This window comes from Gasterosteus aculeatus, chromosome 11, assembly GCF_964276395.1.
Source record: "Gasterosteus aculeatus chromosome 11, fGasAcu3.hap1.1, whole genome shotgun sequence".
In the NCBI taxonomy this organism is placed as follows: Eukaryota; Metazoa; Chordata; class Actinopteri; order Perciformes; family Gasterosteidae; genus Gasterosteus; species Gasterosteus aculeatus.
Window position 1 is genome coordinate 17127618 of NC_135699.1, and position 16333 is coordinate 17143950.

General features: G+C 51.3%; 1 protein-coding gene across 1 annotated transcript in view; it reads right to left on the reverse strand.

Annotated features, from left to right (window-relative positions):
* Positions 1-2076: 2076 nt before the first annotated feature.
* cacng2a (calcium channel, voltage-dependent, gamma subunit 2a) overlaps positions 2077-16333 on the reverse strand; it is a 35835-nt gene continuing 21578 nt past the window's right edge. Inside the window, exons 2-4 of the mRNA XM_040190332.2 lie at positions 15164-15247; positions 4571-4711; positions 2077-3909 (exon numbers count right to left, since the gene is read on the reverse strand). Coding sequence (XP_040046266.1) covers positions 3374-3909; positions 4571-4711; positions 15164-15247 — 761 coding nt within the window. The 3' untranslated portion in view covers positions 2077-3373. The remainder of the gene's footprint in view (positions 3910-4570; positions 4712-15163; positions 15248-16333) is intronic.

Below are 16333 nucleotides of genomic sequence, written 5' to 3' on the forward strand. Positions count from 1 at the left end.
TTTATTCTCCTTCCACTACAAATGAGTTTTGACAAGTCATACCGTAGAGATCTGGAAGCCTTTCTCCTCCTGCAGCGAGCCGCCTGCCGTCACGCCACCAGAGGGCAGAACCAAGCGCTGCGTTCGCTTCACGCATCCCGGAGCACTTTGTGTGCCGTAGCCCACTTCGGCCCCTCCTCTTCGGCGCGCTTTCTTCTTCTTCTTCCCTTTTTCTCTCTGTGTAACCGGCCTCCATTCAGAGGCGGGTTTAAGAGCTTCGGCTGATCTGAGGATCAGCGGCGGAGCAGCTGAGGCCTCGTGGCTGATGTATTTGTGAGTGGCGCTCGTGTCAGATGAGAACGCGTCGCGCTGCGTTTGCTCCCAATGAGCTTTTTTCCCCCCTTTTTCCTTTTTCGGTTGGTTGGCCGTGCTCACAGCGCTCTGTTGCCATCCAACTCCAGCATGACCCAAAAATACCCGGGGTGAGCGCAGTCAGCAACTGCTCTCTGGTCAGCACAAACAACAGGCCGTGCACACGCACACACGCACACACGCACACACACACACACACACACACGCACACACACACACACACACGCACACACACACACACACACACACACACAGATTCAGTGTTTGCACGCACGGGAGAAAGACAAACATTCCTCTGACAAACCTCCACACACACACACACACACACACGTTTCAGGTTGCATTTTGTTGCCACAGCAAACCTCGGCCCCTCCGTTCTCGGGTGACTTGAAGTTGGCGGGGGCTCCGGGTGACCTCGCGGCGCTCGCTCTCCGTCCCAGGAGGTCGTTGTCCGGTGGAGTCGGAGAAAGGTCGTCTGTCGGTTGGACGCGAGGTTACGGGAACCTAAACTCAAATCCAGCGACCCCACCCCAACCTGCACCACCTTCCCTCTGATCACACGGCACTGCAGAGACGCTTTGATCTCCCCAGCGGGGGAGAGAGGGAGGCCAACGCAGGAGGGGGAGAACAGGGGGGGTCAAATGCTGCAGAGGAGAGAGCTGCTGATTGAACTGAACTTGTGCTGAAGACTTGAGGGCTTCCTTTTTGTTGAAAGGTCACACTGCCGCAGACCCCCACAAAGACCCCCACAGAGACCCCCACAGAGACCCCCACAGACACCCCCACAAAGACCCCTACAGAGACCCCCGAAAAGACCTGTCGAGTCGTCCTTCTGGGGATCAATTTGGATATTTATTTACATTGTGACTCAGCATGTACCACCACACACAGAAGAAGACCAGTCTGTGGGGGCACCGGTGATCCTCGTCGATCCAACAGGCAGATTCATTCATACAACAGACACCTGCACGGCGGAACGAGAAGCACGATCTCCTCCACACGCACGCCTTTCTCTTCAGTGCGATCAGGGCGTGTAAAGTGAATTCTGAATAAAGAGGAGCCCGTTCACTCGGACTGCCGCGTTGACATATTTCTGCCTCTTAATGTGTCCGTGAACTCGCCGGTGATTCAGCATCTCAGCACTTCTTCCAACGCAAACTTTTTTCTCCCCCCCTCACTCGATGAATCTGCCGAGTCCTTCTACTCACTCGTGTAGTCTGCGTGAAACACCCGTGGTGTGTGTGCGTGTGTGAGACAGGACGGATCCGTGCAGGAGGCCGAACCTTCGTGGACTTTCTCCTTCAGAAAGAAGCTCGGTGACGAATTGTGGGTCAGAGCTGCTTTGTCCTTCAAACGGGTTCTTCCGGTTTGCGGTGGGTAATAAAGTACTTTATAAAGATGCTTATAACGCTGTTATAACCTGTTGTCATTCTATAATTATACTCATGAGCACTTATACAAACTTACTTACACATTATGAAGCACTTTCTGCTCAAACGCCTGCTTACTTCCACACATGCACACAGCTACAGAAACCACCAGGACCTCATCGGCGCCTTCAGCGTCATGACTGCTGCGCTGAAGTGTGAAGCTTCGGTAGGGAAACAGAAAGAAACCAGAGCTGCAGGTGAGGCGACCGTCCGGTCTTCAGAGTGGGAGATCTGCTCGTTTGTGACGAGTGTTGTGAGGCAAAGTGTGTTTAGAGACACGCAGTGAAACACGGCGCTTTGTTCCCCCCAGGGTTCGTATTTTATTCATCAGGACTTGATGCATCCAAGTTTAGGATCATTCGGTTTTGGCACCTTTAAAGATTTCATTTTCAATTTGAACAACACGTTAAAAATCAAAACAAACAAAGAAATGACTAAGGCTGTGTGAGTTTTCAAAATAAAATACATACATACATATATTTATAAAGAAATCAACCAAACCATTTAAAAAAGCAGTTTTGTTCAATGTTGTTTGTCTGGTTTGTCTCACAAAATCAATAAGATAATTGAACTAAATAAATTCAAAAGAAAACAAGAAGAATACACATAAAAACATTAATACTTTAAACTTTAGCGTCTTTGCTTTTTTCCCCTTATAATTATTTACCTTTAAAACTTAAGTTTCTCAAGAGCAGATTTGCTGTAATTTTATAGCATGCATTAAATTTCTGAAATTGTGAGTCACCTAGCTTGTCTTGAACTATTTTATATTTAACTTGTGTTTGGCGTCCTCTTCTTTTCCTTCCCCTCTGCTCCTTCCTTTTTTTATTGTCGTGTTTGGAGTCTGTGACCTTCGACCCCTTTTGTGGGTGGCTCTTTCTGTCGAGGGGTTCGACCCCCCCAAAAAAAAGAAAGCGAACAGGGGCCGAGAAAAAGGCGAGAAGGTTCTATCAAAAGAATAGATATTACTCTACTGCTGCTACCTGAAGCTCCGCCTCCTGATCGCAACCTTCAAACCCGCCGGAACCCAAAGAGTCTTTTCTCATTCCGACAACAGCACTTTGTTTGGTTAACTTGTTCCTTTTTTTTCTCTTTTTGCTTCGTTAAAGTCTGTAAATCTTGATTATTAACGTAATAATGTATTTATAAAAGTAATACATTTATATATATATATATATGTGTATATATATATATTTATAGTACCTTTGATAGAGATTACAGATTGGGCAAATTCTTACGGAATCCCAAACTGTAACAATTCACAGTTTTAATGCAAAAAATGAACAAAGGAGTCAATAAATGAACGAGGTGTATATCTGGGCTTTAACTTGAACCTGTGGGGCAAAACCTGTCAAAACCAAAATTTTTACCTCATAAATGCCCCTCCCCCTCCTACGCCCCCCCCTATTCTCTCCTCAAGTGCCCGAAACCCCACAAACGAACCCTCACGCCGCCGACCCGTCGACCCGCCCTCAACAACGGCAATGGAAAAGTCATGCAGCCGAACAAAAACAACAAATGTCTATAAACATGGAAGTCCGTCCGTCCGTCCGTCCCCCCCCCGCGTGTCTCCCGGCCCCGCGTGGCCTCCCTCATACCGGCGTGGTGCGGCGGTTGGCTGTGTTGGTCTGGCTCGAGTCTTTCTGGTCCTTCTGGATGCAGTTGTGGACCTGCAGGAAGTTGTGGTCCCTCTCCGAGTTGTAGGTGGCCGTGGGCGTGCCGGAGGACTTGAGGGTGTCCCGGGGCAGCGTGTACATGGAGATCTCCGTGGACGGCAGCGCGCTGAAGCCCTTGAGGCCCACCGGCGAGGTGTCGCGCGAGTGGGACGGGTCCGTGGAGCGGGAGGAGGAGCGCGAGCGGCGCCTGTAGCGGTAGCGGTAGCTGGGGATTCGCGTTATGGCGGAGCCCTGGAGGTAGTCGGCGGCGCGCGCCCCTATCCGGAGCTGCCGATGCCGGTCGATGAACATGTGCACGGCCAAGACGCCCACCATCTCAGCCATGATGAAGGACAGGGCCCCGAAGTAGAAGGACCAGCCGTAGGAGTAGCTGTTCTTCTTGGAGTCGCTCTTCGAAGGGTCCCCCGAGTTGGCTGATATGTACACGATGATCCCGATGATGTTGCTCAGGCCTGCAGGGGTCGGAGTGGTGGGTTATGGGTAATGGGTTTGTGGGGGGGAAACGAGACAAAAAGTCGGGATGAGCTCGCGTACGATGAACTTCACCTTCACAAACATGTGTTTCATGCACATTAATCCGTTCATTGATCGGCGGATCGGCTGCAGCTCCGCGGCGGACGACATATTCCACGCGCCGTCACACGTCGTCTGCGTTCTATCCTGAGTTGTTAGTTGGTCGGGACACGCGGAGAGATATTTGACGTGGCGTCTCGGCTTGGATGGATCGTGGGGAAAGTGTGTCAGGGACACCTTATTTTTAGAGACGTGTCCCGCAGGACGGCTTTTAGCCCAGCGACAGGATCAGGAGAAAAGAAAAGAGGACAAGAGGAGGACGAGTGGAAGAAGAGACTTGTAGCTGCAGTGCGGGAGACGCCAGCGGTACAACGTTGATTACAACAACTTAACGGAAACGTTTATTAACTCGCCTCAGAGTTGTATGAGTGGATCAATGAAACTCCCTTTCCTGTCCATATGAAGTTAGCTTAGCACTTCTTATGTGAAACTAAACTATAATTTGTCCTGTTGCGTACGAACAACCTGAGTATAAGTACCTAATATTGAAGCTATTGAACCCTTTTAGAAGAAGGGGCCTGCACACCGCCGTGGACCCACCTGCCGACACGAAGAAGATCCCGGCGCTGAGGATGATGTTGTGGCGCGACTTGTAGAACTCGCTGGCAGCGATGCACAGGCCGCCCATGAAGAGCAGGATGACGCTGAGGATGGGGAAGATGCTGGAGGCTCGCACCGCACCTGGGAACCAGAGAGGGGGGGGAGGGGGGGGCGATGTGTGTGAGAACATCCTAATCAACACCCCATCGGGCCTGTGAAAGACTCCATCAACACTGTCTAGTGTGCATCCCCACAGCGGGCCCTGTTACCCAACCTTATGTAATCACCCCACTGCCCCCCCCCCCCCCCCCCCCTCCACCCCTCCTCCTCTCCGTGCAGCATCATGTGGATGTGCAGTCGACAGAAGCGCTACGGGGGCTCTGGCATGCACATCAGCGGGGGCCGCAGTGCAGAGGGACGCAGCCCGTCGCCCTTGAAGCTCTGCAGCGTCCTTGCAGCTAATTATCAAGAAGCAGCAGAGGAGGGATTTGAAGCCCCCCCACACCCCCCCTATTTTTGAGGGTCGGGGGTCAAACAAAGAGCTGCGCCCTCGGGTGCCAGGTAAAATGAAGAGTCATCGCGCAGTTTGGGAAGCAGGCAGATCTGCCCCCCCCCCCCCTTTCCCTCCTGTTTAACATGCGCACACAAACCTCCATCAAGCGGGTGGGTGTTTCAACACCACCTCGTCAGCACTTTCAGCAGCTTCTCCCCAAAGTGCTGACGTAGTTCCCAGTAGGCCGCGCGCTGAGCTAACCCCCCCCCCCCCCCCCCCGCTCCCCTCACGGGGCCACGCCGGCGCTCCTGGGGGTCCATCGGCCCGCCTACCGCCCGCCATTCACCGCCTCCGCCTCCACCCTCGTGTCTTCAAGACCAATTTGTGGCGCCCGGGGGCTCAGCGGGGCCACGCCAGCTGCATCATCGCTCAGCGGTAACCACGGCGAAGCTACAAACATAACGTTTATCCCTACAGAGCTTGCGTGGAGGAATGATGATTGAGCGGTGAAAATGACGCGGAGGTACAGCGACACCGGTGACAATAAGGAGCCAAGACGTTGGTTAAACAATAAAAACTTCCGTTTCCTCAGGTGGACGCGTGAGAGGAAGAGACGCTTCGTTTCAGTCGGCGTGACGCCGAGCGGCCTCCGGCACCGCGCGATCGATCCGCTTCGGTTTAGAGGACATTGACCCGAAATCCATCGGACGACCGTCCGCCCCGAGGTCACAACGGGAATGATTTTTTGTGACCTTTCTGCTTGTGCCCCTCCCCCCCCCCCCCACCCATCAGGGCAAAACCTTTCAGCGATTCACTGAATCTGAATCCGAACACCATCGTCCAAGACTTCCGTTCTCCACACGCTGCTCCGCCTTCTAACGAGGTCGCCTCCACCGGGCGTAAACACGACGTTAAAAAGTGACAATGCTTTTTATTCCCCACCCCCCCCCCCCCCCCTCTTTGTCTGCTTGTGGCGACCTGAGGGGCTTGAGGTGGTTTAGGGTTACCGGTGAGGTAACTTGATTAAATATTAAGTTTTGCAAATGCATCGCTCCTCCTCAACCTCCCCCTCACTCCCCCTCACTCCCCCTCACGCGGCCGTTCGTTACCGGGGAGACTCATTTCCATCCAGCGGCTTAATTTGAAGGCAAAAGAAAGACGGAGGCCGCCTGCATTGATCAGTGAGGGAGGAGAGATGCTCTGTGCCGGACCTCAGACCTCACGAAATAATGGTGCCAACTTTAAATCCCCATAGACTGATGGAGGGTGAAGAGTTATCGGAACGCCCTGCAGCACGACCTTGAACTGCAAAGTTGCTAAAGACCACTTCTACTGCTCTCTCTATCTGAATGTCAGAATGACTTTAAAACAGGCTTTCGCTGTGGTTTTAACGCTGTACAGAGTTCGTAAGTGCAAAGTATTTATTATTCATTAGTTGCAAAGGTCACAGAAAGATTCAGATCCTGGTCGCAAAGACAAGAATGTTGCTTTAATTTATAAAAATAATGCTGTTCAAGAGTAATATGAATAAATGCCGGTTAAAAAAGGTCCATAAAAGAACAGAACCTTTATACAATAGTATAAATCATCATGACGTGAAGTGTCTAATGAAGCCCATTCTGTTTGAACTCTCCTTCAAACCACATTACATCCAAAGAGTTGAACCCCCGTCGTGGCAGCCGGTCGTACAGAACGAGGCCCTCGGGGGGGCCGAAGCGTCTCCGACGTCCTGACAGCAGCGATGGAGCTTCGCAGGGCGAGACGGACAAATGTTACAATTCACAAAAAATGGCTCCTTTTCTCACGGACTTCCACCCGACCCGGAGGAGTCGCCCCCTGCTGGCCGGGATAATGAACGCCATCTGGCGAGGACGTCACGTTGCGCCTCGCGAGCACGAGCGCGGCTAAGCATCCCGTTGCCATGCCAACGTGATGCTTAGGGGGGGGGGGGGGAATCGTATCAGGAGGACGGGACAGTAGCTGTGCCCCCGGAGGCGGGGAGGCTGCATCGAGGCCACCTATTTAAAACGAGGACTTCCTCAGCAGACTGTGGAACATCTTACTCTGCTTCTCTTCAGCATCGGCTGAGCCGCTGACAGAGATTTGGATTCTGCCCGAAAGGGACGTTTAAACCCGCCAGCGACTCTCCTGGAACCAAATCAGATGTTTTATAGGCATGTGATAGATGACACAGAACACACAGAACACACTGTGCTGCTTAATAGGTGATAACTAATACTCTTATTATAGTGGTTTAATCATCATACAAGAAGAAACATGTTGGACCCATTTTTTAATATCGTTTGCCCTGTTGGACACACTTACGATTTAACAAAGTAAAAGTACCAATACAGTGTGTTAGAAATACTGAACCTACAACCTTGAGAACCAACAGCGTAGCTGTGTTATTTAGAGTTTATGACAGACGAGAGAACACAGAATGATTCAGATAACGTGTTTCTTAAAAAATTAAAACGATTAAATATGTTTCAGTAGAAACTTCAAATGCAACGATCATTGAACGACCATGACATGCATTTAAAAGTCTCCTTTCACTGTGATGTCAGTGGACAAGTAGACTTTACTGCTGTTGCTGGTGGAGGCGGAGCTACTTTTATGCCAATTTAAGGCTAAAAGATTAAAACTCCTTTTCAGCGAGCGCCATCCTCGTGGGAGAAGAGCCTCTGGGACGCTGCTGGGGGGGGTGAAACGGTGCCAATCTCGGGGCCGCTGCGAAACCCACAACCGCCCCGACCGAGCGAGAGCCGCGACCTTGGCGCCGATAGCTAGCGACCTCTGCGGCGTCTCGCCCCCCCCGGAGGCCGTCGCCCCGGCACACATGAAAGGACCCTCCGGGGAGCCCGGGATGAACGCCGCGGTGGACGTTTTTCATGTGGGTCGAGGTCGCGGCCACAGACGCCGCCGCACCTTCGCTTTGTCGCCGCCCTGACCGCTCGACCCCCCCACGCGACCCTCCACATGTGTGACGCCCGGTTGAGTTTCTGGGGCTGAACAGCAGCTCGCACACATTATGATTCTCCTCCGCTTCGTGTGGCGGGAGGTCTTAGTCCTGATGGACCTCAGCACAGACAGGTTCTGTCCGGGGTCAGAGGGGTCGGCCACCATCTTTTTAGCTCGCTTCAGAGACCTGGAAGCGAACAAGTCCTGCAGGGACGGCAGATTGCAGCCGATCAGCCTCTCTGCAGAGCGGAGGACGCGCTGCAGCCTGCCCTTGTCCTTGGCTGTGGCTGCAGCGTACCAGACGCCGATGGAGGAGCAGAGGATGGACTCCATGGTGGCCGTGTAGAAGTGCACCATTATCGTCTTTGGCAGGTTGAATTTCTTCAGCTGCCTCAAGTTAACCCCAAGGTGCCCGTTCAGGATGCGAACATCTGCTGTACGAGAATCAAGAGGCAATTATTCCAAAGATCTAACGTTGTTACTCATTTGTGAATCCGTTTTTTTAGTTACTCTCAATGTACTTACAGATGAAATACGATAAAACGCTACGTATTACGACACCAGCTCTTCCACATCTCCAGCCGTCAGACGACCGTCGGCGTGAGCTTGTTTTGGCAAATTGTTCCATTTGTCGAGCTCGAAATGTTCCAATCGAATGGAAGAATCGCCTCATCGTATCGGCCGGAACCGTTTGTTTGTCTGCATTCGCATCCTGGTTTTGGATCCCACTGGGGTCAATCAGTTTAAATAACAGGCCGAATCAAAAGACACAAAGAGACGGCAAAGAAAAACAAACTATCCTCTGATTTCTATTTCTACTCTTTTCCTAGCGATGATTGGCACTTTTCTATTTACCAACAATATAACTGGCTGTTTCCTGTCAGATGCCAAAATGAGAATTGGCACCCGAGTTTGCTTCCGCCAGATGGAGCGATAACTGAACCGATGAATGTTGTCTGTGTTTGGTTTCCTTGAGCCTCCAAACACACAGAAGAGGCGACGGGTTTCCCACATTACAACCACACGAGTCAAAGTTCAATCAATCCGTTTTCATTTTTCGGTTGGGGGTATCCCATCAGTCGGGGGCCTTCATGCTGGCCCCGTTAGCTCCGCACGGCTCTGTGGTCAATGCCAGCGTGCCAACCGGCTCCCAGAGACACGGGGGGGGGGGGGGGGGGGGGGGGACGGGGGACGGGGGACGGGGGGGCAGATACTCTGTGAGCCGGATTGATCCCCAGCTCGGCCTGGTGTCCGCGAGCCGGGCTGACAAAACAAACTGGATGAGGCTCGTTGGGGGGGGGGGGCGGTCCTGGTGCAATAAACAGTAAATGATAGGAAGAGCACACACACACACACACACACACACACACACACACACACACACACACACACACACACAAGGGAGCAGGTTACAAGTTAAAAGCCTTATAAAATCAACTAAAACCAGCAATACCACACAAACAAACAGGAACACACTCCTCTTTGCACACTCCATCCCTCTCTCCTTCTCTCCCTCTCTCCTTCTCTCCTTCTCTCCTTCTCTTCCTCTCTCCTTCTCTCCTTCATTGACAGGGTTGAGAGGAAATTAGCATTGGCTCTTAATCAGCCTCCCCCAGCCCAGAATGTGCTGATGTGCAGGACAGGGTCATGCTAATCAGGTGCCTCAGCTCCCGGGCACATTGATTAAATACTACAAACGCTTATTAATCCCCTCCACACCTCCTCCTCCTCCTCCTCCTCCTCCTCCTCCTCACCGGGCCCTGGCATCGCCCTCGTCCTCCACCAGAACCTTGTCGTCTCTCACCCATCTCGACCCCCCCCCCCCCCCCCGTCCACAGAACACCTCCGAGGGAGGTGGTGTTAAAACGTGTGAGACAATGTGCATAAACAAAGGAAATTAGCTTTGGTGGCTAAATTCAAAATTGGCGAGAACGCTTACGCAGCGTTCGGCCGCATGCGCGAGCTTATGCGTCCTGACAACACACCTCGCCGGCACAACGCTACTTGACTCTGAACTGATTAGAAAAGAAGCGTCCGTCTCCCCCGCTGGCTCTGCGAGGTGGAACCGCAGGGAGCTCAGGTGTTCACATCTGACGTTTTGAAGACGTCGCCGGGGCTTCATTAACTTAGTTTTGTGTCTTTTGTTTGCACTCATTTATGTCGTCTTGTCTTTTTCAGGGAGTTTCTTAAATCTATTCTCCATCACTCTTCTCACAACGTCCACTGAATGTCCACTAATCTACTTAAAATGTTCTTAAAAATCACCTCCAAGTGACAGAACACAATAATCACAATAATCAGTTTCGGTTTTTCTTTCTGCTGTTTGAAATCACCTTGACGATGAGACAGAAAATTAATCCGTTTTCGGTATTTGCTGTTTTTTAAGTCCCGAGAGAACATTTGATATGTGCATGTTTTGGATTGCGGGACGGACAGCCGGCAACATTTAATGGAGGGCTGATGTCCACGGATTATTCTGTCCGCCGTCCCAGCGGACGATAAGAGACGTTTGAACATCCTGCATCTGCAGAGGCAATTTAGCTCAATCCGCTCAAAATGCACAACATTCAAGGCCATTTATTCCAAATCTAGAATTCATTTTTTAGAAACCTAAAAACCTCCTCAGACAAGATTGAAAGCAGATTTGATCCTAAACTGAATTATGAGTCATGATCTGAAATGATCAAAAGCGTCTCAGGACTTAAAGGCCACAAAAAGCGTTCTGCTTCCAGAGAGAAACCAACACAAAGACTTTGGAGCGTTCGCACCTCGTATCTCCAACTCGTGTTCCTTTCATATTCATGAAGAGCTGCAGGAAGCTTTCAAACAAACAAAAAGCCAAAGATTCCAACCTCCCGTAACAATTCCTTGTTTTTCTCTGTGTAGCTTAGGAAATATCACAGAAGAAACATCCTCTTTTCAGTAATGTTTTCATCATTTGTTGCATCGCTGCAGATTAAACTGACCAGCAAGACATGAAGGAGTTAAAATACAAGATACAACAATAATGCGTCTACATCATGTTTAATATTATCATTCTGGGACGTTTACTAAAGACTGAAATCAGGACTTTCACTGGATCTTTTAAATGATAAACGGGTCCCTTTTGCTCTGCTGCACCATTAGTGACTCCCTCACAACTGGGATCAATTCACACGACAGGCCCGCTCAGACAATTAAAGTTCCCTCCACAGAACACATTTCTATTACTGTAATTACGCCTGGACGTCTGAGGGACAAGCAGAGCTCAGCGTGGCCGAACGCCGCGATTTTCATCCCCGGTCACGGCGAATGATGAACGCAGTAATCCTGCTCAATGAGAACGTGCAATTATACAAAGGTGTGCAATATCGGAATCGTTTCTGTCGCATCGCTCCCATTGAAGAGATTTACCAAACACGCGTTTTATTTTGAAATTTCCAGCACAAATGGTTAAATCTGCCATTCTGCTTTATTCTCTGGACGCACACATTCACACATGCCTTGCATTCCAGGGAAAGCAATGCATTGTGGTCGCTCCTCCGAGCCAACGGTCAAACGGGTGATTGTGTGTCTCCAGTTTGCTGCAAGTAAAATACAGTCATTTTACAGCAAATGGCAGTATACTGCTGTATACTTTTTATGGGAAATTGTAAATTGTAGCTTACTGGATAAAAAGGCTGGCTGTTTTTTTTTGGGCATCTCTGCGGTTTCCTCTCGCGCCGAGAGACTTTGTTACACGATGAATGTCGCCGCGAGCGAACCGCGACACCTGCGACGGGCAAAGCGCTAATACATCATCGCCTGCCCGCCCCGACAGGCCTCATCCCGGGGGTCACGTGACGCTCAAACTGGCAGCAGAGCCTCGGCCCCACGAGCCCCCCCTGCGTGTCCCGCTCCAGACCCATTGATTTTATCGGGCGACGCCAAAACCGGCTCAGGCCGGCGTCCAGTCTGCCGCGAGGCCTCGGGGCGTCACAGCCTGTGACGAGCCCGCCCTTCTGTCATCAATGTCAGCGAATGTTCTCAGATGAGCGAGCGCAAAACACCAGAGGCGCAGATTAATGCCGGCGCTCGGGGGCAGAGAACCCACCCGGGAAAAGTTCACAAGACAGTTAATTGAGAGGGTATGAAGGGCGCCGATATGGCGCTTATTAGCTTGTAGCGGGGAAGTGGGGCACGCTGCAGGGTGGGGGTGGGTTCTTCCCAGTGGGCTGCTGGGTGAGAAAAACAATCCGACAACAAGCAAAGCAAACAAATACGCAGCCTGGAGTAAGAAACACAAGACGAACCACAGAGAGAAATGACGGCGGAGGTTATACGAACATAATCGCTCGTGTAAAACAAAATTACAAGATGTAATGTTCATTTATTCACGCATACCACTGGAAAAACAATCATAATTACTAAAATAGTTGTTTTTATTTTCAGGATTATTTGCATACCCCCTCGTCTCTTTACTGCGCTGACTTGATGTCTTTCAGTTTAGCATTAGTAGCTTGCATAACGGGGCGTTTCCTGGGCTTTCTTCCTTCTCTCTCAGCTGCTCAGCGCCCAGCGGAGCGGCGGATGATGGGAGCTCCGACACGCCACGATCTAAAAAAAAAACCCCACCGGCGCTTTAGTGCGCCTCAGCTGGCTTACGTAACCCCGTTGTGGATGTGCAAACCGCCTCGCTATACTGGGAGAGCTCACGGAACGGACACGCGGGAGCCGCTGACGCGTGCGCGGCGCGTTGGTTTGTGTGCGACGGCAGATCAGAGTGCGCGTTTGACGAAGCGTATTTTGCAGTCGCACGTTTGTGTGTTTTTTTTTCCCCAGAAGCACCACAGCAGCAGCAGATATCTCCCTCCTCCTCTCTACGCCTGTGATGACATCACCGGTGTGCCCCCCTCGTTTTCTGATGTCACTTCCGCCGGGGCCTTCACCTGAAGTGACATCATTTCTGTTGCATAACTAACCCTCTGCCCCCCACCCACCCCCCCTCCTGTGAGAGCAGAGGAAGCTTTGACCACCCAGAGGCGCCGGGAAGCCGCATTATGGAAATACCAGGTGGGTGAAAAGGAAAACGGGCCTCCTCCGTGACCTCATGCCCCCCCCCCCCCCCCCGCCCCTTTATACAGCTGAACACTATACGGATCGCCCGGTCTCGCTTTCAATCCGGAGAGACGGCGACAGCGGCTGCACAGCTCCTGCCATGAAGCGTTGTGGGTGTGAGGGTGAAGAGAGACAGCGATGGAGAGGCCTGACCTATATAAGAAGGAGGCTGAAATATTTATGGATGCGAGTGTCCTAATTGGCAAGCCACTGGGAGCACTGCGGCCTTCTCCTCCAATCACAGCCGGGGAAGAGGTTAGCGCGCGCACACAGGCGAGCGCCGGCGGTCCGAGGGAAACCGGGGCGACGGCTCCACCCCGCAACCCCCCCACCCCTCCTCGTCGGCCCGAGAGGAGCCTCTTCGCCAAGACCGACCTTCCCCTCCTCAAAGGGCTCCGGCGTCGTTGGAATCATCACCGGAGCTGTTATCTTACCCGCCCTCTCTGGCACATACGGACGGGAACAACCGCTCGGAGCGCCGAGTCAAACGCCGCCTAATTGGCTGGGCTTAATCCGCGGCCCCCCGTCACGCACCGCTTGGCTCAATCGCCGTCCCCACTGATGGACACGGAGACACAGACACTTTCTGACTTGCGGGCTTTTAATCAAATAAATGAATGAAATCAGTGTTTCAAGATACCTGAAAAGTGTGATCTATTTCCCATTAGGTTCTTATAGACGTATGTGTGCGGGAAAAAGTTAGATACGTCCTTCTGTGTCTCCATCAAGTGATGTCACTGGAGTTAGTGTCCTTTGAAGACGACAGGTTAAACAAATAAAAAGAAGTTTCTCTCCTCTCCTGCAGGCTGCATTAGCTGCCACTAGCATACCAATGGCTGCATTAGCTGCTAGCATAGCAAAGGCTGCAATAGATGCCACTAGCATAGGACAGGTTGCGTTAGCTGCTACTAGCATAGCAATGGCTGCATTAGCTGCTAGCATAGCAAAGGCTGCAATAGATGCCACTAGCATAGGACAGGTTGCATTAGCTGCTACTAACATAGCAATGGCTGCATTAGCTGCTAGCATAGCAAAGGCTGTAATAGATGCCACTAGCATAGGACAGGTTGCATTAGCTGCTACTAACATAGCAATGGCTGCATTAGCTGCTACTAGCATAGCAAGGGCTGCATTGGCTGCTACTAGCATAGCAAAGGCTGCAATAGCTGCCACCAGCATAGAACAGGCTGCATTGGCTGCTACTAGCATAGCAAAGGCTGCAATAGCATAGGACAGGCTGTATTAGCTGCTACTAGCATAGCACAAGTGAATGAACTGTCGGCAGTCGAGTTGCATTGTAGGGAATGTTGGCAGAAGAAAAAGAAACTTCTGCTAGATTGATTTAGATGAAACGCCGCTCGGTGAGTTTCTCCTTGTTTGTCTGCCTTCGTCTCTCCACTGAACACAGAACATTCACGTGAAACCAGCATCAAACTGCCGGTGATTGGCAGCTGAAACGTGACGACTTATCCCGACACTGTTCGTACAGACTGCTGCTGTGTCACACGCGTCCGCGTCATTGGTTTTCCGATGCAGAGGCGCTCTCCAAATAAGTTTCTCAGTTAAGTTTAACAGATCACAACGTAGAGAACGTCCAGATTGGAAAACAACAAGATCCTCCTGATTGGACCAGAGCAGCAGAAACAAAACAAACTAAAATCTGGAAAAGTGAATGCAGATTTACAGATTTTCCGTTGATAAAATGTTCATTGATGATTTATTGCTTTCTGTTTTTGCTATAACTGCAATAACCCCCTGCAGTGTAAACCAACAGTACATCACAAGCTCAGTCCTTTCTCTTTTGCGAGGATTAGCAGGTAAATGAGTTGGACAAGCTTCTCCGTCTTGCTTGCACAAAGGGAAAGAGAGCAGAAATCAATGGGCTGTGTTTACAGGGTACACGGCCGACTGCAACACTGCACGTTGTGTTACACACGGCCGGGCAGTGAAAACAGACGAGCTGCCTGGCAGGACTCAGTCTGTAAAGCGGCCAGAGACAGCAGGAATCAGTTATTCTGAGAACTTTGTGTCGGGGGGGACGACGGGAAGAGAGGGAGACTCACGTAGGAAGTACTCGGATGGGTCCGCCTGGTAGTCCGTTTCCTCAGGAAAGTGGTCTATCTGTTTACACATCCCTTTGAAGTTTCCTGTTTGGGAGGAAAAAAGAGGATTCAGTTGAGTTCACACTCAAAAGAAACAAACTTCTCTTTAAGTGACCCACAAGCTCACGCCCGTGAGTCCCTGGGTGGTGTCAGAACAGTTCATGGAGGACCCTTAAAATGTCTCTGGCACGGACCAGGAGGAGATGCTCCGAGCTCAGGACCTCTCGGGGCAGCAGGTGGCGGCTTGTAAACAAGGGCGCGGCAGCTGGTGCGACCTGGAGCCGCTCCAGCTGCCGCGCGCCCGGGGAACCTCGTCTCTTAATGCTTGTTCACTTCGCTGACACCTCGTTGGGGTGCGGCTCCCCTGTCCGTCCAGGAACCCCCCCACACACACACACACTCACTCCCCCCCTGGTTCACTCTCTTCTATTTGCAGTCTCTCAGCGGAGTTTTAGCATTGATGAGGTCGCTCAAAGTGGCGCGGCGGGGAGGCGGCCATTACCGCGACCTGCTGCTGCAGCGGGGAGAGGGTGGGGGTCGTGGGGGGGGGGGGGGGGGGGGGGGGGCGGGGGGAGATGCCCGGGCGTTTGATTCTACCAGGTTAGCGTTTGCATTAACTTCTTCATGTCCTCTCCCTCCACTGCCCCTCTAATTAGGTGAGCAGGTGTTGGTAACCATGGTGCCAGGTGTTGCCGAGGAGGTTTTGGCAGTGAGGCATGATGGACACAGCGGGGGGCAGTTATTACTTTGTGAACGGGCCACATGTAGCGGCCACCCCGCCCTCCCACAGGGACGACCAATCAGACATTATTGCGTCCGCGCCATTTGTGCGGCATCTACCTGCAGGATACTTTGTCTCAAGTCATTTGTTGAGTTTCCACCAAAATGTGGGTCAGAATCTGGCAGATTTGATGAAAAACCACCCAGGCTGAAAACAAGCTTTGTCCACTGTTGTTGCATTTCTATATATTTTTGTTAGCTTCCTCGTGCGTAATTGGGGGCTGCACATCCATCACCCAACACAACAAAGTAACATTTACTCATTAAGTCCATAGCTTTTTGCTGCATGTGTTTGAACAATAAACCCACTTTTCCCTCATTGGCTTCACATATCTTACTCTACTGCAAGAT